Raw genomic sequence first — 24,573 nt, forward strand, 5'->3', positions numbered from 1 at the left:
CTGTTTCATCTAACTATAACGAGCGTTGTAGATATACGATTTATTGCTCATAAATATTAATTATTATACAATGCGGATAAAGATCACACAGACGTTTAAGATTCTTTTTAATATTTTTAATTTTTACATAACAAAATACACGGGTATTTTACTTGGTACGAGAAAAATCTAGATGTTTTATCATACTTAAGTAAATATTTCATATAGGTAGGTTACACACTAAATACATGTACGTGTACTATTACCTACTATAATGACTAAGGCTATAAATTATATAACGCATAAAAAATGTAATATAGACTCCTCAGTCCTCACCAAACATCCATCATCACTCAATTTTTTTTTCAAAGCTCCCGAGAAAATACTCTTTTAAATCTAATTATTATATATGATCATCGCGTGCGTTAAATGAAACTCAGAACGTAAATCTCAAACTCGATTCTTATGTTAAGGGTAAGGTTTGTCCTTACAGACTCTAAAAAAATTAATCCATGCAAGTATGTCTATGTCCTGAAAACAATCAAATTTTACATAATAAAATGCATTAAATAGTTGCATTATTCATTATTCAATCAAAATAGTTAATACATTTTTTAATAGATTATTATTAGAATATGTTTCCACGTTTGTGTGAGTTGTGTGACACCATTACAACAACAATAATATCTATATACCTAAGATAAGTATTGCCTACGGATGTGTGTTTGTGACCTAAATAACCCTAAATGTACCTAATAAAAAAAAAAATATTTTTAAAAATATTCTATTTGATCTAAAATTTAAGAAAAATGATCTGCAATGCATACAGTTTTACAAAATAAGACACCTTCTATAAAAACGATTTGATAACAATAATTAAAACAAATACATTTCGGTACAGCTTAAGAATGCAAAATAAAATATGTACAATGTAATTTACCGGACGGATTTATAATTTGGCCTGCACTCTGCACATTTATAAAAGAAAAAAAACATTTAAAAGTCATAAACATAATAATATATTAACCTTACTTATGTTAATATTATTTAATACGAACGTTCACAATTCCGAATACTCATTTTCGATATTATATGTGTTTATATGACGTGTATAATAGAGCTGAACGGCGCTTGCGACGACGTGCAATTTCAAGAAAAATATACGATTAAGATCAGCTGTTTAGTTTTTTATCGTGAGCACAAAAATATGCGATCGCGTGCATGTCTAAGGCAATAAACAAATCGTTTCGTCGGCGTTACACACATTTGACAGCTCCGGTAAAAAGACCAAATTCTGTCCCGTCGGCGGTGCATATATACATTATATATTGCGGTACCTTAGTAAAATGTTTTGTTTTTGTTACACCGTAAGGCTTCGCGTCCTAACAAAAATCGTCTGAACCGATTTACAAGAGCAATAGGGAATACACAACAGCGTAACGTATACAGACGTTAAATTGTCAAATTGTATACGATACAAAACTATATGGGTTAATATTTTCGCTCACTATCATTCCTGTTGGTAGGTAAATAGGTATACAATATATATATTGACATTTTTATATCAGTCATTTGGTTAGAACTGAATATAATTCATCGAATACGTAATGGTCGATTTTTTAATAGTTTTAAAATGTTTCCAACCTTACTGCAACGATCAAACGTTAACCGTATACCCGTTCCCGGATAGCATAAATATGACCATTGTTTCGGTAATTTCAGACACAGTGATTAGGTTCATCATTTTACTTACGTACAATATTTTATAAACACTATTTAATATAGGTAATATTATATATTTTATGGATCTTGACAACACGTCTCGTACAATTCGTTACTAGATGTGGTTTTTAATCAACTAACACGAGTTAAATATTATAATCATTGTAAAATGGTGGCTTATAAGTTATAATTAATAATAACGATATTATGACAACGAAATATTCAAATATGTACAACTTATCCCTAAAACAACACGATATGACTACAAACAACGCCATTATGTTGTATTGCGCAGCCTTCGCAGCCTTCGCTTTTAAGGAATGTCAAATGTGCAGTACAGAACCAATTGTTAACTTAACTGTATAACTGTATAATAATAATTGCTCAATCGGCATTGTATTCATTCAGGAGTCGCGCAGTCAACAGCCCCCGATCTATAGAAAAAAAAAAATGTTACTAATTTAATGCATCCGCTAAGTTCGTGTGCGTTAAAAAATTATAAAAATTAAATTAACCGAACAATAAACGGTTAATAAATGTGACGATTAAATGTCGATCTGAAAACATTTCATTAAGCGCTAAAATTATAGTAATAGCTGTTACACTTCAAAAAAATTAAATTATTTCGACCATATTATGCACCTTTATAGTTTTGTAAGTATGACATTTTGAATCAGTGTAGTATGACGAGTCAAGCGTTACAGCTATACGAATAATTTAATGAATTAAAGATGAACCACTGAACAACTTTTTGTCCATTACATTTTTAAAATAATAAATTGAACGGTTAGATATATGTAGGTACGCTAAATTCCCCAAATTTCTCGAAAAACTTGTTGACAAAGTTGTACGAAAACGTATAGTGTTGCATATTCGATTTGTTCTAGTCATGATCTAGTAAGGTGCTGTGTGTAATAACTTGTGGATATTGTAACTAATGATCTGGCACGGAATTCAAAAGCAAATTATTAGGACCTTTATAATACTATCAAATTACCATAAATTATCACCGTGTGTATAGATAATTTCAAATGTAATAGCAGTGGTTTAGAAAACATAGAGCGGGTGAATTAAAGGAGACAATAAATTATGCAAAAAAATTGTTGCCGTCCTCTTGCCGAAGATTGTCAAAGCATACGGTTTGTTCCCGTTAAATTTCATAACTTTTATAATATTTACTGTTTATATAATAATTGCCATAAATTATTATTTTTAATATTTACAATTTACATATTAAAAGAAATTAACCAAGTCCCAAGGGGGAGGAGGATTGCGTTCATGCCCTTCGCCCTCCCTGAAAACCACCACTGATAAATAGGGTATCATGCCGCACGTGTCCCCTCACACCACCCGCTCGCTACTTACGAGTATATATATATATATATATATATATATATATATAAAATATTATAATATTATAATAATAATACTCCTCGCTACCGTCTCCCGCTTAAACTGTAAGACTTGCATAACTATTTGAATACTCAATGGAAATTAATAATTCAACTTTAAAAATATTTACATAAATTAGTTCTATAAATAGGGAACTCCGATTCATTTTTTTCAAGTAACGCAAAAACAAAAATTTTAATTTTTAATCTCCATTTTAGATATTAATAAAAAAAAATTATAATATTAAAAATAATAATTGCGTCCCTCCTAGAACACTGATGATGATATAATAATAATAAATCACCCCGGCAGATGACTTTCGGATACATAATATACATATACCTCATTATATGACGTCATTATAGGATAATATTTTATATAATCGGAATTTTTTATTTGTTCGTCTCCAACAGGGTATCAGATACTACCACCGCCAGCTAACGGCGGCATCAACGAGCCACAAGACTGTCCGCACTGCCGACGGACGTTCAGCTGCTACTACTCGCTGAAAAGACACTTCCAGGACAAGCACGAGCGGTCCGACACCCTTTACGTGTGCGAATTCTGCCGACGGCGGTACCGCACCAAGAACAGCCTGACAACGCACAAGAGCCTGCAACACAGAGGCTCGGCGGTGGCGTTAAAACGTCTGATGAAAACCTTCACCGCCGCTGCTGCCGCAGCAACCTCGTCCACCACTGTCGCAGCGACGCCGCCGCCGCCGTCCGAGTCTCCACTCCCAAAACCACAGTCACGGTCACCACTGGTCGTCTGCAACGGTTGCCAGTCGTCATCGTCGTCACCGTCACCGCCGCCGACGCCGACAGTTACCGCACACACGGTATAGGCGAATAACATAATAATATTATTATAATCTGGTCAATTGCTTATATTATGCTGTTGTCGTCGTGTCATGCGGCAAGTGTAATACCTATGTATGTAACGTGACGAGCGAGCAGTAAACAATATTATATATAATATTATTAAATATATATATATATATATATATATGTATATATAATATTACGATAGTTTAGCGTATATATACATACATATTATAATATTATATCATTATCATTATTATCAAACACCGTTGTTGTTGTTGTTGTTGTTGTTGTTGTTGCTGTTTTTGTTGTGTCGGTGCTGCCGCCACCGCACTGGAAACGATCGGAAATGCACACGGCGAATACGCTTTCCGTTCATCCACTGCTCGTTTCCAGTGCATCAGGGGTCGAGTGTCATCTTAGAAGGTTGTAGTAGTAGTAGTAGTAGTTAGTATTATTTAATAACTGCAGTAGCCACGTTGAGCGTGGGGGTGGTTTGAACTTTTCGGTTTTATTTTAAAACTATTTTTTTCGGATAAGTATATAATTTTTTTGACTCGCTGAGGAAAACATGGTTTTTTCTCGCGTCTTTTTGCCGCCAAAAAATGGCATTTTTAATGTATAAATTAATTGTATTGGTTTAATAATTCTTGGTAAAACGAAAAAAAAAACAAAAAAAAACGTTATCTTATACATTTACTTTTTGCATACTTGCAATTTGACTGACATGATTGATCTACATAATTTTTTTTTATTATTATTTTAAATGTAATGAATCTATATAATTATACTTATAAGGACATATCATTATAAAATCAACAAACATTATTATTATTATTATTATTATTATTATTATTATTATTATTATGATTATTATTATTATTTCCATGTGCACTCGTAATGAGTTATTTCTTTCTTGTGTGCGGGGGAGCAACACACGCATAATCCGAGAGTAAAACAAAATATTATAATACAAAAACGATATCCCCCTCTGTGTATACAAACTCAGACGACACACATAGTTTGATGAATGTTTGTTTATTATTATTTATTTAAATATCGATGGTATACTAGTCTTCGTTTTTTTCGAATATAAGTTTTTTTTTTTATTATTAGTGTTGGGTGGGTATAAAATACTTCTTTTAGGCAAAACTATCAACAAAAAAATAAAAAATAATAATAATAACAAAGTTAAATATACTTGAACAACCAACAACAACTGACTATCATTTTATTATTCGATGTACACAAAAAAATGATATAGGTTTCTCTTTTGAAATATTTTATTATTGCATTATCATTAAACATGTGATCGGTTATATATTATTATCATAAACAATATATATTATATATTATAATAACGAAGGGCCTTAACTTACTACTTAGGAACCTGAAATGATATATACGTATATTATTATTTAATTCGCATTATAATTATTACTCTATATATTTACACACACATTTTCTACTGTTATTACTAAGTAATAGTTTTCGTTCGTTTTTTCCTTTTATTTTTTACAGTTGATGATATTCGTTGTTACACACTACATATAATATATATAATAGGCTCTAACAAATAATATATAATATATACAGACTGACTGCAGAAACATTGGGTATTATATTTCATTATTTAGTTGTAAAAAAACAATAATAATAAAACACGCATTCTGTTTAAATATTATATTATCAATTATATATTTGCATTGTTGATCCGTTGAAATAATTATTATTATAATACTATATTAAATACAAACTCAAAGTAATAGTACATTTCACACAATAACCGCTGCCATATGTGATCAGTTTTTATTTTATTTTTATTGTATTTTTTTTTTTCATTTTATAAATATTATATATTATAATATTACAGAATATGATATGCAAATATTTTTTTTATTTTATCAATGTACATTCCGATACCACTAACATGTTATTTATTTTGTACAATTATATACCCGTGTAAATATATTATATTATTAAGTTATTTGAAAGAAAATTGAAAACAGAAAAGAAAAAAAAAATTAAAATTTTGTGTTTGTCCATTATCTATTTGTTACGATAACACTTGTTAGTTCAATGGTAACTTTCACAGCATTTTAAAGCACAAAGTTTTTTTTTTAATATTTAAAGTTTATTTTATTGACCTATGTTTTATTTAATTTTATTATTATTATTTTTTTGTAACCTTGTATTACCGTCATTATATAATTATTAATAACAATTTATTATTACATAAACTTAGTACAAGTTCAGTGTAAAAGGGTAGATATTGTGCCAATTTATGAAGATATTTTTTTTTCTATGATAAGCGTATAAAAAACGATTTTCGAATAATGTAATATATAGTTTTGACTTTTGTCTGTATAATGATTATGATTATTAGCATTATATAATGCGATCAATTATTCTTATGTTTTGTAGATATGGTTAAGATTTATTATGATTACAGTATTATATACATACATATTTATTATATATATGTATGATGTAAGTGTGTATTCGTATATAATGTATAAGGATATAGCACACACACGATTTATATAATGAATTTTAGTGGCATTTTTTTCGTTTGGCCTGAACAAAGTCCGCGAGATTTACGTGTGGAATAGTAAATAAGAATCGAAATTCAGTACAAAATAACTAGAAATTTTCAAAAAATAGTTGAACTTGTTGCTCAATAATGTTTAGAGACGGTGTTTAACGGCAGTTTTCAACAAATCTGTAGTCTCGCAGAACTTATATAGTTTTTTTCCAGATTAATTTTTGTTTCATTTATTGGTTTTCTTTATTTTTTTGACATATATAATATATATATATATATATACAACGATTTATTACAATAGATTTTAATTTACAGAGTAAATGGGCATTAGACAATTAACATCCGTTTTCATTGGTATAATATTTAATATCTGTTCTGTTTCTCATCACCTGCAGAAGACAAATATTATTATTATTATATTATATGATTACTATTTTTATCATTATTATTACCTATTATTATTATTATTACAACAAAAACCTTAACCTCTTTACCTAGTATCAATTTTTTATCAGGGTGAATACTTAAAAAGAAAAAAAATAGAACATAATATTATGTATAAAACAACGATTTTATTTTATTGTGCTACACAGTACCAATTATTAATTTTTAAACAATATTAATAATTACAATATAATTATTATTATTATACCTGTTTTTCAATATACAAGTATATATAGTATATATAAACCACAACGCCAGACAAAGTGTTAAATATTATTATTGTATCGATATGATTTTATACATTACCATAGACCATAAAAATATATTAATATAATATATATTATATACATATATATATTGTAAAAGCAATACTTATTGTCAATGTTTTCTTTCCCCCACCCGAAACTTGTTGAAAAAATTACTGGTTGTCGACCACGAACATTTTTTTACCGGATTGGTTATGGTTTACCTGCTATAGCTAAATTGTATATTACCTAAGTAGTTATTTTGGTATATCATCATAATTATTCACTGTTATGTTAATTTTTTACACACACGTACACAAACAAAACATAGATTTTACTTACCGAATAATGTTTAATACGAATATTATATTGTAATTGTTTAGTACCTATATATAAGAAAAATATACATTTTATTTTTATTTTTCGGTAAAAAAAAAATCCGAATAGTCAAAATATCATGATTGAGGTATTTAAATTATACACAACAAAAATAAGTACAATCATAATTTTTATGTGAATCGTCTGTATGTACCTTTTTTTCTCCAACAAATATTAATCCATCTACCTCAATAGCAATTGATTCTGCAATAATTAACGATTTCGTTTAAGTTACAAATTAATTATTAAAAATGATTAATAATTATAATAAAAAATTATAATACTGCGTTATTATTATACATAAACATTGTAGCCATTATATACATGTATGACAAAATTGTAAATTAATTAAGACATAAAATATAATAATGTTTAATTGCTATCATTTAAATATTTTAGGCGTACATAATATTATATAAAAAAAAAAAATAATAAGAAAACCAAAACCATCAAAAATAATATATATTTTTAAATAATTATAACTATGTTTTTATTAGTCAAAATTATTGGATGTGTTGACGAATTTTTCAATGTGCAATGTGTATTTCATAAAAATTATGTACAATTCGAAAATGAATATACTGTGTTATAATATGTAAGCATATATGTACGATGTTGTTTTTGATTTATTTGCGCACCTTTTCCGGTGCACCCTCTCCGCACTCATATAACTGTCCACAATTGGATCCACTCCGGCCAATCCTCTCAGCCATTTCCAAACGCTTCTTGAACGCTTCGGGAATTTGATCGTTTCCGATGATTTCTGCGATGGTTCTGTTGAAAAAAAAAACGAATGACAAAAATAAAATTTATTAGATACACGTCGTTCACACAATGACACTATTGTTGTGTAATGAAAATGCATAGTGTTCAGTGTTCACTTAATTATAGAAATGCGATTCGAAAAACTATTGATGGAAAGAATTATGAGGAGCCCAAATCGATTTTCGTACCAACACGTTTTTTCAATTTAAATGTCTTTTTTAATTTTTCGTTTTATAAATAGATATAGGTACAACTGTACAAGAAGAACGATTAAGTGCATAAGCGTGCTAAGGCACTATCGGCAGGTTAGTAAATAAATAAATAATAATTAAGCATTGCAAATGTATTAAAGGTACTTAAGTTCTGTTCTATAATTATTTGGGAGTGATAACATTTTTTCAACCGCTAACCACTATTAATTATACCATAAAACTAATTTATCAACCACATAAGATATCCACTGTAGCTTGAAATGTCACATAAAATAACAAAATGTTTAATATAATAGGTAGAAGCATTATAGCAAGGGTGGTCGGCAATAAACAGTATGAAGAGCGGGAAAATGAATAATACCTATTATTATATTAGTAAAAATGTTATAAGACGCGACCCGCGGTTTGGCCACCCCTGCATTATTTAATGTCTACAACTAAAAAGTAGTCACTAGTTTAGTCACACTCCCATTCCTATGGTTCATATTATGTATGTTGATATAATTTATAACTGGTTTATTTTTGGCCAAATCGAATAACGTAACTTTTATTTTGTACCTAATTCCTAATATATATCATGTGTAAATAATTTTGTACTACCTAAAATTAGAAAATTTCCACAGAATAATCAAATACTGCTTACATCAACTTCCCCGGTGGCATGCTTATGAGTAGGTACGACCTTTAGGTATGGAGCTCATTACAATGTTTTTTTTTGGGAAAATTGAAACAATTGAAAAATGACTTTTCAAAATTAAAAATGCAGCGTTAAATTTACAATCAAGTTAGGTATGTATAATACATAATACAAAGTTGTGGGAAGTGTTTGTTCTTTTTCATTTTAAACAACATTTTTCAAAAGAAAAAATTATAACTCGATTCACCGTAAAATACATTTTAAATATTAGTATTAACACAAATCGACAAGGCCTAAAATGTGTAAGAAGATTAATAGATTTTTTTTAAGACATGATTAAACATAAACAGTGGGGCTTATCGTATAGAAAAATAGTAACAGGAAAATACGTTACATCAACGCACTCTGTCTGTACACTCAAAACCGTTCAGAACAATGTGTTTTGTCAAATTACACCGATGCAAGTCGAAAATTATTTTTAAGAAAAAAAATGTTTACAACACCGATAGTCGAGGCGTACGGGATCATAGCTTTCACTAACACTAATGACAGGGTAGTTATAAATAATAATTAAGCATTCAAATGTATACTTGAATTCTGTTCCAAAAACTATTCGGGGGAGATTTTTACTCTTGAATACCGTTTTGGTAAACAAAAACTTAGATGCATGATATAAAGCAGTGGTTTTCAACCTGTGCGTCGCGGCTCCCAGGGGCGTCGTCGGTTATTATCAAATGAGCCGCGTTTGAAAACTAAAAAAAAATTGTAATAATTTATAGTTTTTGTTATCTACTTTTCGCTGCCGTGTAAGTCTGCACGCCTTATACATGTTGTACGCACTTGGGTATGTGAGAGATAGATCGGCCGATCGACAGATTTCGTCATTGAATAAAGTTGGATTGAATAATGTAAATTAATTGTTTGCTTTAAATTTGCGGATGGGAGCCGTATATTTGATTTCAAAATCAAAAGGAGCCGTGGACCCAAAAAGGTTGAAAACCACTGATATAAAGAACAACGTATGATTATTGTAATACATTTTGACGGTCAGACCTTTCGGTATGCATTTCACGTAGCGCAGAGTATAGGTACTAGTACCATGATAATAAAGGTGAGCAAGTGACATATTGACATATTGCGCAGACTTGAATTAGGTATATCTGAACTTTTAACATCATACCATCTTGTTTATATGATGCATATGTCTTATATATTTGATATATGAAGAGTAAAGATTACTAGAATAAGGGGACCGCCCGCATGAAAATAAAAACGTCCCGAAATGATTTAGTCGCTACTTTAACCCGCGTACTGTAGAAGATAGTTCATGTTTTTTGCGTTTTTCGGAAAATATATGCATTATTTTGAACATCGACCCTTTTAAAATTGTATAGCATATACGATTACGCATTTATACATGTGCTTATGTGTATATTTTATAAATCCTTTTTTTTATTATGTAAAAAATTAAATTATACAATTTCATAAATACATTATAGACATCTAATTACACTCAACTTTGTTTCTTAAAAATGTTGAATGTTTATGAAATATACACATATGCATTATGCACATGTATAAATGGTTAATCGTATAAGCTACACAATCTAAACAGGGGTTCAAAATATGGTTCAAAATAATCCATATATTTTCCAAAAAAACGTAAAAACATGAATAATCCCTATACTACGTGGGTTGAAGTACCAACCCTAGTGATCGCAGCGCAGCTATTATAAGTCGTTTATTTGTGTGACCCATTTTGAGACGTTATCAGAAGAAGAGTTTGGTCTCCTTATTCTAGTTTTCATAGTTTGATGTTTGTATCAACGGTCTGTATAATTCGTGAAGCCAACAAACATATTAAAACAAATTTTTACTTAAGAATTGTGAATATTTTGTAAAACAGAAACAGAACATCATACGACGAATGGGAGGGGGCGATCGCCCCGTCGCCCCTGCTCACCTCAGGGACGCGCCTTCACTACTATAATACCATTTTGCCATAGTAAATAGTAGTCACTAGTTCAATAATATACTCCCATTAACATAGTCTTTACCAAGGATATTATAAGTCACTATATTATTTTAATTTGTAACTGGTATATTTTTGTTTAAATCGAATTACGTAACTAATATTTTACGTTTCAAGTATCAACAGTTAACATCTAATATCTATGATGCACATAGCCTTGTACTCCTGAAAATTACTAAAAATAATTCCTTAAAAAAAATATTCAATGAGTAGTCAACTATACTGCACCAACTACCCCGTTCGCAAGCTTATGAGTAGAGGGCGGAAACTTTTTTGGTTATATTGTTGGTAAAGGTGCATATAATATATTCGTCATTATGACATTGTTTTCCTCGGAAGATGCTGGAAAATATCAAACTGATTTGTCCGAAATAAAATGCAGTTGTCTATTTTCAATCGATATAGCTATCAATATACATATATTTCCAGGAGTACAAAATGTTATTATTTTTCAGTTTAGTGCTAGTGTACTACAATTTACAAGTATAAATAGTAGTCACTAATTTAGTCAATCTCCTATTTCCATGGCCCATGCCAAGGATATAATAAAATAAATAAATTCTAATAATAATTTATAACTGGTTTATATTTATCCAAATCAAATTAACTTAGTAAATCACTTTACGCAACTTTTATTTTACGTTTTAACAACTAATATCTATCGTGTGCATAACCTTGTAAAACAAAATAAAAATGTTCTAAACATTTTCTAAACATCAATTGACTACCCCGACTACCCCGTGCGCACGTTTATGCCTTAGGGTAATAGTTATTAGTTTATTACTTATTAGATTCTGAGCGTTGATAAACATGTTTGTTACATAATAATGTGTGTATGTTTTGTTCAGTGTCTGACACACTTTTAGTATTAGTAAAAATGCTATAATCTATGAAAATAACAATAATCATAAAAAACTATTTGTGTTTGATAGTAAATTGTTTATCCTGGAGTTTTCAAAATAGATTGAGTTGGCAGGTGTAATAAAGTATTAAATGGATCTAGTTGATACATTAGAAGGTAAACGATATTCAGTCCTTTTAAAATTATTCGAGAAAAACTAAAAAAATATTATGCCAAAACGAGAATATTAACGCACTACTTATTAACATAACAAGTTTTCGACAAAATCATTTCTTATGATTTGTTGTAATTCAAAAAAAAAAATAACTATAGATGCTTGACATTTTCACAAAATATTTATATTAGTTTATTATTTTTATTATTATAGTCAGGACAAATTGACATAATAAAATTTTAAAAATATTTCGGCTATCTCTGAGTTATGTGAATTTGAAATGTTCTACTTTTTTTATAATGTTGATAACATTTGTTTTTATAATTTAAAAAAAGTTTGAAATCTAATACAACGTGCCTTAATATGTTGTTCAGTGTTCTTATAAAAAATATAAAATATCTAAAATATAAAGTCACAATTTTTTTAAAAATATTTTGAGTTTGAACTTCGACAACATTGTAAATTTAAAATTTCAAACGTAAAATAACAATTTATCCTAAATATTTTATTTTTAGTATAAATACCTACTGTAATTATACGAATGAACTGTGAAATAAATTTCAATGAACCACTCCATGCAGGTATAACACATATTTGGAAACTTACGTGGTCAACAATTGTTTGTCCGTTTCTGACCCGTCTGGTCTATTCCGAGACATTACTTCGCAGATGGACCTCTCAACGCAAGTGGACTTTTGATTGTAAATACTCGCCACTATGTTGCACACCATACATTCTTTTTGATCCACCCTCTGTCTTTCCTTGTCGTTGAACTGCGTCAAAAAACAAATTAATTTAATACCGTAACTGATTATTGATATAATGAGTATGTATAGTAGGTATCCCGTCACAAATATACGCCCACGGAAATTTCCCCATTCGTTTTTAATTTTTTTTTTTTTACTATCAACTGCTGCCGAACATGGTCGATACGGGTTTTTGACCACCTATAAATCCCCTATTTATAGTATAGTCTCTATTATTTTTAAGCAAAGTTGATTAATGGTATTAGTTATATTTTAGCAATTTTTTTTCAAATTGTGAGTGTTGTGAGTGTATACCTCGTCATTTATGAGGTAGTTTACTATACTGTAATAGATACATTTAATTTGAATTCAATTATGGAGTATCATTACGATAAAAAGTTCTGAGCAGTGACGAGAGAAAAGAAAAAAAAATTTTTTACCTTACAGCATTTAAAATATCAAAAAATGACTCTACCCGATATTCTAAGATAGGTACCTATTTTATCAATCGATTTGTATCCAAGTGAATAAAAACACTGAATGTCGGTTCAGAGATTACGTGTACGTTGGCATAAGAAATATATTTATAGCTGAATAAATGTCGAGTCTTCTAGAAGAGACAGACTACTTTGAATATTACTTCCGTTGCCCAAGCCCAACGTAGTTAAATGTAATTGTGCAAATATATATTTGGTGGTCCCACACTCCCACTACCACCGTCATGATTATCCCACTACATTGATTTTTGGGATTATTTAATTCATTGAACCGTAAGTTTGTAAAGTGTAAGTCTAAAGTTCGATTCCTCGAGCCCAGTTTTAAAGAGTTCATGGGGAATATAATTTTGAACAAGTAGTGAGAAAAATTGAAAAGTAAGGAAAATCATTTTCATCATGGACATCTTAAAAGGTGTCAGTATAATATATTATATTACATACATATTTAGAAACAGAAATGTGTCAATAGTTCATCACTTTTTTAATCAAATTTTATAAAATGCACTATACTCTATTGTATTAGTACTTGTGAAATTATTTTTCTCATAGAAGTGTGCATAATATATATTATTATGGTACCCGGTACAATTATCTTATCTATGGTAAGAGCACAACTTTTCACTTTGAATAACTGCAGTAGCCCCCCCCATCCTATGTCATGTGACAACTTCCTTATATCAATGTGGGTGATGACAAAAAAAAGTTTATGATCTAACGGTGTTTTACTGAACCAAATACCAATGCAAAACAATTGATAGAATCGATAAAAATATAAGTGATGACGTCAAACATATATGAATACACGATTCACTAAAGAAGTCACGCCTGCATTCTACAACTTTCTTAATGTATTTAATACGTTATAATATTTCCATGTTAAACGACTGAATGCGAGTGTGGTTCTGTTTTTTTTAAAAACATATATAGATGCAGTTACGCCGGTACTATACGATATTATATTTTTGATCGATACTAACAATAAATAATATACAAGCTGATTTTTATTAATATTATTTACATATTAATATTCATGGCCCTACTCTTAATACTCGGAGAAAACGAGCGATGTCGAACGTCGGTGATGGTGAAACGCGTTGATCTCATGGAATATAACTTGGGTATAAGTGGTCACAAAAACACAAAAACAGACTTTGAAAAAGGTTTTGTGGAAATTTGTAAATTATCAAGTACTGTTACTTAGAAATTATTTCTATGTGTAACTCGTTATTGAATTCACTGGTTTCTATATATTTTACTACAATGTTGTTATATTATAATATATTATATTATAGGTATTATTTCACGCATACAGTTAGTTTGCGGGTAGAAAAAAATATTCCAAAACCTTTCTGTTTGTCGATTTTTCACAATAGACACTGGTGGTTTTGAAGCCTACAATTTATTATGTGTGAAGCTTATTATGTATTTATAGATATGGTTAATTAAATCGTAAATACTGCGCACCTATCGGTTGGATAGATAGAATCCAAATAGGCACTCCTCTAAGCTCCGACAACACCATCGAATCGTGCGCAGATCGTACGAGATTTACCGGATAGGAACGCCATAAATCGTTTTTTCTTTCGTAAACTACAAATAGAAAAAAATAGGTCGTCTACGCGCCGGTCTAATAGATGTTGTTTGGACGCTTTGCCCCACGAGGCGGAATAGTAATATTTTTTATAACGGAATCGTTAACGCGTACATTCCCATTGTCATATCTCGTATACGTACTCATATATTATACAGAGTGATTTTAATATTGTATCGTTTTATGTAAGATGCAAATTTTTCGATATTGATCGTGTAAATCATAACGACTAATCACTCTGTATACTACAGGTCACGCGTGTACAAATACCTATAAACACGATGTGTAAAAATATATAACTCATTATAGTTTATATTATTAAATGCTATAGGCGATGGACGCAACTCATAGATATTCCAGTATAAATAATACATAGATATATTATATACATACGTTTATTATGGGTACAGTGTAACCGTTTATGGTTTGAACGTTTAGGAACAATAAAAACACTTAAATTGTTATGAGATTCAGAGTAACCCTACTTTTATTACTTGATTACATGCAACGATTTAAGATCAATAATTTTGTATTGTAATGTTGCAAATTATTATAAAAATGTATATTATACTAACATACTGTCAAGTGTAACTAGGGATCAAAATGCCGGAAAATTTCCGGAAAAATTGGGGAAAATGTCGGAAAAAAACGGTTTTTTTCCTAGAGCCTCGGAAAACGTGGAAAAATTGGAGAATATTGAAATAATACATTTCCGAAAAAAACCGAATTTTCAGAAAATTAAAAAAATTTATTTACGTTTATAGTAACTGGCTGATAGGTTTATAAATTATATTACAGGGACTGGTGAGTGGTGAGTGGTGAGTGGTGAGTGATGACTAGTAACTATTTGATAGTTTTTATATTTTCGAACTTGGTGAGTTTATAATAAAATACACTAAATATAAAATAATATCAATAAATAATAAGAAATATCTAATTAGTAAATACTTAATAGTTAGTATTTTAGTTGTTAATATTACAAATTATAATTATTCATAAATCAAGTATAGAATCCTCTAGATTTATCCACTACAGACTCTAAGTTAGGTATGGTATATATAATATTATGTATGTAATAATATGATTATCAACTATCATTATTTATTAGATTGTTTCCACTATACATTACTTTTTCAGTTCTCTAGAAAAAAAATCTATATTTTTCATTCAATTTTTGATTTTTTCAGAAAAAAAACCAGTTTATTTCGTCAAAACCATTTTTTCCGGAAATTTTAAATGAAACCAATTTTTCCGAAAAAAACGGGGAAAACCCGGGTTTTTTTCGGAAAACCTTTTTTTTCGGAAATTTTGATCCCTAAGTGTAACCATATATTAATATATTGTTACCACCATTAAAAGTTTAGGTATTACAATTTTTTAGGCACACTGTGCATATACACTCGCATTTACACACACAATTTTACCTAGACTACATTTCTGAGACTTCAATGGCTGGATAATATTTTGTATATTTGTCCGGTAAAATTTGTTCGTATATAAAGGTCAACAATTATACTATTTTATGTGTCTAGCTATAGTATTTATGACTTTGCTATTTAGGCGACTGTAAGTATAATAATAATAATAATATGTTAGTGTATAATAACGTTCAATGGGAAAATTATTTTTGATGATGTTTTATATAGGTAAGTCGTAATCCGACGAATACATTAAAAATTATAAATATAGACGCCACTGAAATTAGTTGTCGTCTATCGCGTGAATGCGTGACTGGTGACGATAAAAAAAATGTACATATGTATAGGTAAATAATATATAAGGTATTTAGGTATATATAAAATCTAATTCGTTCAGTGGTTGGTCGAATTTTTGCGTACCAACGAATTCACGATTGTAGTACCATAGCTAACCTTCTCAGAGTAGTAAACATTTATTTTAATATCGACGCCGACCAATTCAATTTCTATTAAATCATTAATAGTTTTTGATTTTATGGCGATTTGTTTTTTTTTACGCAAAATATAATTCTTATAATACACATTTCGCATACTATATTATAAAATATTGCCTGTCTCACTAAATAAGATCAATATTTGTTTTGTTTTACCAAATTTAGGAACTTTTATTTAACATGCATGTCTTTATTAACAAACATTTATAAATTTATTTACCATAATAGTTTAATGTATTTTTTCATAATAAAAAGTAAATATTAAATAAATGTTTAAGTATATGCTCAAAAATGATAAAATGTTTCGTATTATTAAATTATATTAATTGCTTTCTACACATCATCGACTACGAATGTCCCAGTAAATCGGTCGTATATTATCTAGAGGAATTTGCGGTAATACTAGTTTTGGTTATGTTTACTTTCTATTTAAATCGAAGTATGAAAGATTTTCGTGAAACCGTTGTCTTAGAGGTTCTTATATTATATGAATGTCCGAGATTGTATTGTTGTTATTCGAAAAATGGAATCGTATGCGAATCTCGTTGTGGGAAATGAACTATACGGCTCGGTGGTCGTTTCCAGCGATTTAAGAAGACCTTATTTTTCTCCTATAAACACGATCACAATGTCAGAAGGCTATAATTGTGTGGGTGTTTACAGTTGAGTGAACTGACACGATATGGCTCTATTAAGCGCCTGATTCGAATGACGTGTCCGCAACAGATGTACGCTGTATAGTTGTACATATTTATGCAGGAAGTGGCGCGATATTTTAAGAATTCCGAGTGACGTAGAAATGTGGAATATAACTATAACTTGATATTCATGGCCATTATCGATAATAATATTTCTATACATTTATTTTTTACAGTAAACACGATATAATATAATAATATTCACACGCGGATGTGGATGAAATTCTCCCTACGTATTTGCACGCCTTTGCGTTCCACAAATGTCACTTCCAATATTGTGTATACAGTATACACATCACAAATAATAAGTACAACTAGGGCATTTGGAGTGCATCCCTAGAGTATGTTTACCTTTTCCAAAAGCGATTTGATCGTTTCCGCGGCAATTCTTCCATCGCTGTCGTTCGCGTCTCTTCGGCGGCGACGGCGGCCTATGTGACCCAACTGCAGCAGCAAAGGGGTTTTGACGAGGGCTGACAGCACTCCAAGTAGAGCGATTCCGGCCAAAGGCAACAGCAACGGCTGTACGTTCAACTCTCCGGAGTTATGGACCTCTCCACCGCCGTGCTGATGATGCTGCAGATGAGGGTTGGGATGCTGATGATAAATCACCTCTGGCGGTGGTCCGTTGCTCTGAAGGTGGTGACTGGCCTGATCGTAAGGGCTGAAGTACTCGGGTCGTTCGTCGTAGTAGTAATCCCTGGGTGGTCCATAAGAGTTTTCCACCGGATAACCGCCCGCCGAACCACCGCCGTAATCTGTATTATAAGCATGGCATCTCAACATCAGTACAAGGTGTATTAATGTGCGTTAGTTTTGAACAGAACTGCTAAAAAAAAAATGCCTTTATGCAAAATCCGAACGCGCAGGCTCCACGCATACCTACATCATACATGACCATATTTTCAAATACTTACCTGGATTTTTTTATACCATTTAAGGTCTTATGACAAACTTATTTTTTCAAATGAAAATCAGCCTTTTAGTCTAAATACTGAATTGTTAACCACGGGATTTTTTTTTTGAAAATTGTTATGCATCTAAAATCTAAATTGAATCCAAAACGGTACCTAATACCTACTAATAATAAGTACTATTATACTGAGTATAAATCATAGTAATGTTTAATAATGGCTTTACACAAAATATTATAATATATATGTAAATATGTAATATGCAGTCTAGCATCTATACTTATTTCTTAGACAATTTGTACAGTCATAAAATGCTAGTATATTCATATTAATTACTACAATTTTCAAATCACCATATTATATAGCCTTCATATCGTTAAACTTATTATCATGGACTATTATCCTTAGCCGGTACTTATAGTTTAATAATTCAGAAACTACTCTTTCAAATTTTGATTTATGTACCTACATGAACATTTTATAAAAAATAATCGGTTTAGAAGAAGAAAAATAAGTTTGTATCGACACAGGACGACAATCTTTAAATGGCATATAAAAACCTAAATATTTGAAATTAATGGTATTCCAAAAATCAAAATTTAAATAAATGAGTTATTAAATGAAAACATGGGGGTGAGCGTGGTTGATGAATCACCTGGTATTTATGCGTCATAACATATCGTACGGGGGTAAAACGAGATTGGCAGACTCGGCAGACGTTAAGATTTTGCACTTTTGGTAATTAAAATAAAATAGTTTTTTTTAGGAAGTCTCGTCGCTTGTAAATATATGACCGCACCTCTGCAACGAGCACAACCGCCCCGAGGGAGTGTCTGCTAGTTTTTTTTTTTTTATTATTATTATTATTATTATTATTATAATGGTACAATCGGGTCCATAGGTTAAGTTATTTATACCAATGTTATTAATTATATATATACCCGTCGTCGTTTACTATTTTATGTATATTATACATAGGTATAGGTATGTATAAATACGAGTATGTTCAGTGGTTTAACATGTTGGGTATACACGCACACATATAAGGGGTATTTTAATCGAGTCTTTGCTGAATTTATGGTGATTAAACCGGTTAAACGTGCTTTGCGGTTTTCTAATATTTTACATACACACATCATACATAGTTATTGTCACAGTTCATTGCGAAATTACAGTAATTAGGAGGTACCTACACTAGATTAAAATTAATAAACTTCGTTGAAAATATATTATTTTCAAAAGCCCCTACTATTACAATATTACATAAAAATATTATTAAATATAATATTATAAAACCATTTATCATTTTTGGATAACAGTATATTGGTATTATAATAATTGGTGTTATCGTCGGCACTTTCTATTAACCGATCGAAAATCAAGAAACTGGTTTTAAAATGGTTTTATTCCACAACCGTGCACTATACCGGGTGCACGCATAATATTATATAATAATTACTTATTATATATTATAAAATAAAGTGCAGTTGTATATAATACGATCGTCAATAATTAAAACACCCGACGCTACTTGCCTTTTCCTGATACGCGGTTGTCTGAACCCGAACCCGTAACCTGGTAACCGTCCACTTGGTTGACTCGAGTCTGGCTGGTTTCCAAGCCGTCGACACTGTTCCGCAGATTCGCCGGCGACGAACCGTTTGTGGATTTGGCCACGACGGCGTCCGCGAACGAGCCGTAAAGTCCACAAAGTCCAAAGGCCCAGGCGCAGTGCAACGCGGTTGGTCGGACCATTTTGCGTAGGTATAGATAATTAAAGGACGACGATGAGAGGATGCTGCGAAGACTATAGTAGACACGATAGTGTGACAGACGACGAACGTAAGATAGATACGTTGAAAAATCGCGTGTGCATGATGCGTCGTTCGCCGTTTCAATTCGGTAACTCTTCTTACGAGTATAATATTATATTGTTCGGAGTGTCACCAAATTTCGCAACGTCGGCCGACGGAAATTATTATCAAATCTCATTGTTTCAAGCGCAATTGTATTTAATAACAATAAATAATAACTATATCGTATCGTCGTATTTAAATCATGTCCACTTTCCCCAATTACAGCTTTTTGTCGTATTCTTTTAATTGACGATGACATTACGTAAATTTAATACGAATATGTAATCGTGCCATTACGCAGAGTTCTCGTGTTTATATCTCAACCGTCAAAACATTTATCTTATAATAATATAATGTCGTTATGGTCTCGTCGTCGCGTTTACTTCACCATTACTATATATTATACATTATATATAGGTAGATATGATACAAGTACATCGTAATGAGATTATTAATGTTATTTTCTTCTTTTTTATTTTTTAAAAATTATTATTTTAATTTTTGTGTACATTTCACACCACCCAACACATAATATAGGTACAGCACGGACGAATGTATTCAAGCTGTAGGTATATGACGATTTGTGTTAGCTGAAATCGATTTTAAAGAATGTAGGTACAATCACAGCACGATCGACATAATATAGGTAGATACTCAAAAAAAGCCCGTAGGTAAAACATATTGATTGCGGGGGCAAATTCGGTTAAACTATTACATTATATTAATACCTATATAGGCAGAGACTTTCAGAGGATTTGCAAGGCCCAAGTTAAAAATAATTGTGTGACATGGTGTAAAAAAATTGTAAAAAAAAGTCTAACCTAATTCTCTATTTACAAGTGTCTTTAAAATACCCACTTCTCACTGTTCATATCAATTGATCACAAGCTAACGAACTTCAAAAGTATTGTTCACCATCTAAACAATACTATACCTCCAAAAAGCAAATAGTTAAAGCTATGACCAGTGCATAGAACAAAAAAAAGTTTTAGGGTTTTCTGAAAGTATTAGGGATCAAAATTTCCGAAAAAAACCCGGGTATTTTCCCGTTATTTCGGAAAAATTTGTTTCATTTAAAATTTCCGGAAAAATGGTTTTGACGAAATAAACTGGTTTTTTTCCTGAAAAAAGTGAAAAATTGAATGAAAAATATGGTTTTTTTTTTCTAGAGAACTGAAAAAGTAATGTATAGTGGAAACAATCTAATAAATAATGATAGTTGATAATCATATTATTACATACATAATACTTGATTTATGAATAATTATAATTTGTAATATTAACAACTAAAATACTAACTATTAAGTATTTACTAATTAGATATTTCTTATTATTTATTGATATTATTTTATATTTAGTATATTTTATTATCAACTCACTAAGTTCGAAAATATAAAAACTATCAAATAGTTACTAGTCATCACTCACCACTCACCACTCACCAGTCACTGTAATATAATTTATAAACCTAGGTATCAGCCAGTTACTATATAGTATATACCTTATTAGTTATTAGTTATTAGTTATTACAAATATAAATAGACAATATATTATTATAAGTATACAATTTTTAAAATTTAAAAATACAGGTGATTTATTTTCGAGGAATTACACTCTCCCACATAAATACCAATTTGATATGGAACTACGTTATTTTCAGAACAAATATTGAAATATCCGTATTAATATTTTTAAATTTTAATACAATAATACATTAATTACCGTATTGGCAAATGTGAAATGACAATGACAGGTTTCGTTATCTATTTTTAAAATCATTTTTTTTTACAGAAACGGATTTACTTCCCCAAACCGTGATGACAGACACGAAAAAAAAAATCATTGTAAAATCAATACATTCATCGCTCTGCTCAGAATCTAAAATGAATGCTCTAAAATTAATATATATCTGTGAAGCTAGTTACAGTAAAAGTATAATATAGTTACCACTTTCAACAAGACGTAACAGAAATACAGTATATTCTATTGCCTATATACATATATTTAGTGGCGTTATTTGGTTAACATTTTTGGTGTTGCAAAAAAAAAAACTTTAAAATTAAATAAATAAGTGTATTCAACAAGTGTTATTATTTATTTATATTATAATTTGCAATATTTTTATTTTAAACTTAATTTTCGGCTAATCACAGAGGAATTATTGTTGAATTCGTCAATGACTTCTTCTATATTGTTATTTCTTTTTTTTTTCAATTTGTTATGTAGATTACTACAAGATTACTAATTCGTTCTTGACCCATTGTGGTCCTCAGATAAGTTTTAAGTCTTTTTAGACATGAAAATGATCTTTCACAGCTGGCAGTTGTAGTTGGTATAGTAAGAAATATACGAATAATTTATGTTGAAATCTGAAATCCATTTTGAAAATCATCATTCTTAATAAATTCTATTTTCTGTACCATAATACTAGTTGTTTATATGTTGGAGTACTTCAATTTAAACATTCTATTATAAACTTCAATTTAAGTATTCAGATGTTTTAAATCATATTTGTAGGTATTACCATTGATTATATGTATAATGTATAATATTTATTATACTATGTATAATTATACTATGTATAATATATGTATATTATACTATGTATAATCAATGGTATTACAAACAATATTTAATGCTTCGTGTGGTGGATTATCATTGACTATTATTTCTTTTAATCCATTTATTATATCTAGCTGGTTTACATGGAAACGTTGTTGCATTTCTCTAATTATGATATCTAAGACTGGATAGTAAATTTCAATACGATAATAATCCTTTTAAATTCAAAGTTTGAGGCCCCTTTTCCCCACCACTAGGTTATATATGGAACATTTTTTCTGACGTGGAGTGGCTGAGGTTGTTACTTTTCAGTTGCTTTTGCTATCACTACTCAACATTCACTATTGTATTACGATAACACAACAATGAATAACGTGCAATAACACTGCAACTATGATTTCTCGATTATAACAATTATTTTAATTCAGTGGTATCAACCGCTGATATGCTACCGTGATCTAGTATTAGTATTATTTATATTTATATTGTATTAAATACTGTGAATGTAGGGAAGGGGGGGTATTACGAACTTGAATATTTTTTGGTGTTGCAAAACGATACCTTTGCAACACCTGAAAATTGTTTGGTGTTGCAAGTGCGACACTTGCAACACCTCAATTACGCCACTACATATATTTAAAGGGGTTTTAAGAAACCTATTTATTTTTCAAATATTATTCAAGATTTAAAATGTTTAAATAATAATTATTATTCAGATTATTATTTCTAGTATTAAATATTGATAATATTTAAGGTATACTAAAACAAGTTATTAAATTATTTATTAAGTATATCATGTATAATATTATGTACCTACTACCTACCAAATTTCAAAAATAGTTATTGATGACCCAACTACGTTATTCAAAATATTTCTTTATATATCATTCACCATTAGAACATTACTATATTATTATATCCTAGGTGGCTAGGTATGATCTTCAAACTACAATAATAACAATAATGTAATGTTTCTTAACCGGTTAAAAATTGGATGCCACCTGAAGTTACCTACTCTTATAGTTTTATTTGAGACAGAGATATAGACTATAGAATTTTTTATAATACAAATCACTTAAATATAATTTTTACTATTATCCTCAAAACGATTTTTGTTATTGTATTATTACACAAAAATTATTAATCATAGATACTTGAGACATTCCATGATTACTTAAAATATTATTTTCTATACATAATGCAATTTAATAATGTTTGGAATAGTTTGTAGTTAAAATTCTTCAAATTCACCAATTTTTTCAAATTATTTTGTATCTATTTAATTACTTTAGATTCTGAGCATAGCGATGAATGTATTGATTTTACAATGATCTGTGTTTTTTTATTTTATTTTTTTTTATGTCTGTCATCACCGTTTGAGGTAGTAAAACTGCTTCGATTTTTTTCAACAGTATCTTGTTTGATGAAAAGTGAATCTAGTTGATGCATTGAGGAGGTCAATATTTAAAATTCCTAGTATCTTTCAATGTGTAGGGAAAAACAAAATAACTCCTAGTAATTATAAAAATAATAAGTAGCTTCTTAGCTTAAAATGAATTTCAATAGTATTTTGGAATTAATGTGTAATTAATATTTATATTTACTT

The 24,573-nt window shown here is 29.7% G+C and overlaps 2 protein-coding genes across 2 annotated transcripts in view; one reads left to right on the top strand and one right to left on the bottom strand.

Annotated features, from left to right (window-relative positions):
• Positions 1-3,640, top strand: part of LOC100167818 (broad-complex core protein) — an 81,132-nt gene extending 77,492 nt beyond the window's left edge. Inside the window, exon 8 of the mRNA XM_008182360.3 lies at positions 3,507-3,640. The gene's annotated coding sequence lies outside the window, so the exon portion shown is untranslated. The remainder of the gene's footprint in view (positions 1-3,506) is intronic.
• Positions 3,641-7,942: 4,302 nt separating this feature from the next.
• On the bottom strand, positions 7,943-20,304 carry LOC100569577. The gene is made up of 4 exons (XM_003242803.4): positions 20,085-20,304; positions 17,987-18,393; positions 12,798-12,964; positions 7,943-8,303 (listed from the first exon to the last, which is right to left on the bottom strand). The coding sequence occupies exons 1-4, from the start codon at positions 20,302-20,304 to the stop codon at positions 8,156-8,158; spliced, it is 942 nt and encodes a 313-aa protein (XP_003242851.2). The 3' UTR covers positions 7,943-8,155.
• Between the last annotated feature and the right edge of the window lie 4,269 nt (positions 20,305-24,573).

This window comes from Acyrthosiphon pisum, chromosome A1 (genome assembly GCF_005508785.2).
Source record: "Acyrthosiphon pisum isolate AL4f chromosome A1, pea_aphid_22Mar2018_4r6ur, whole genome shotgun sequence".
Lineage (NCBI taxonomy): Eukaryota > Metazoa > Arthropoda > Insecta > Hemiptera > Aphididae > Acyrthosiphon > Acyrthosiphon pisum.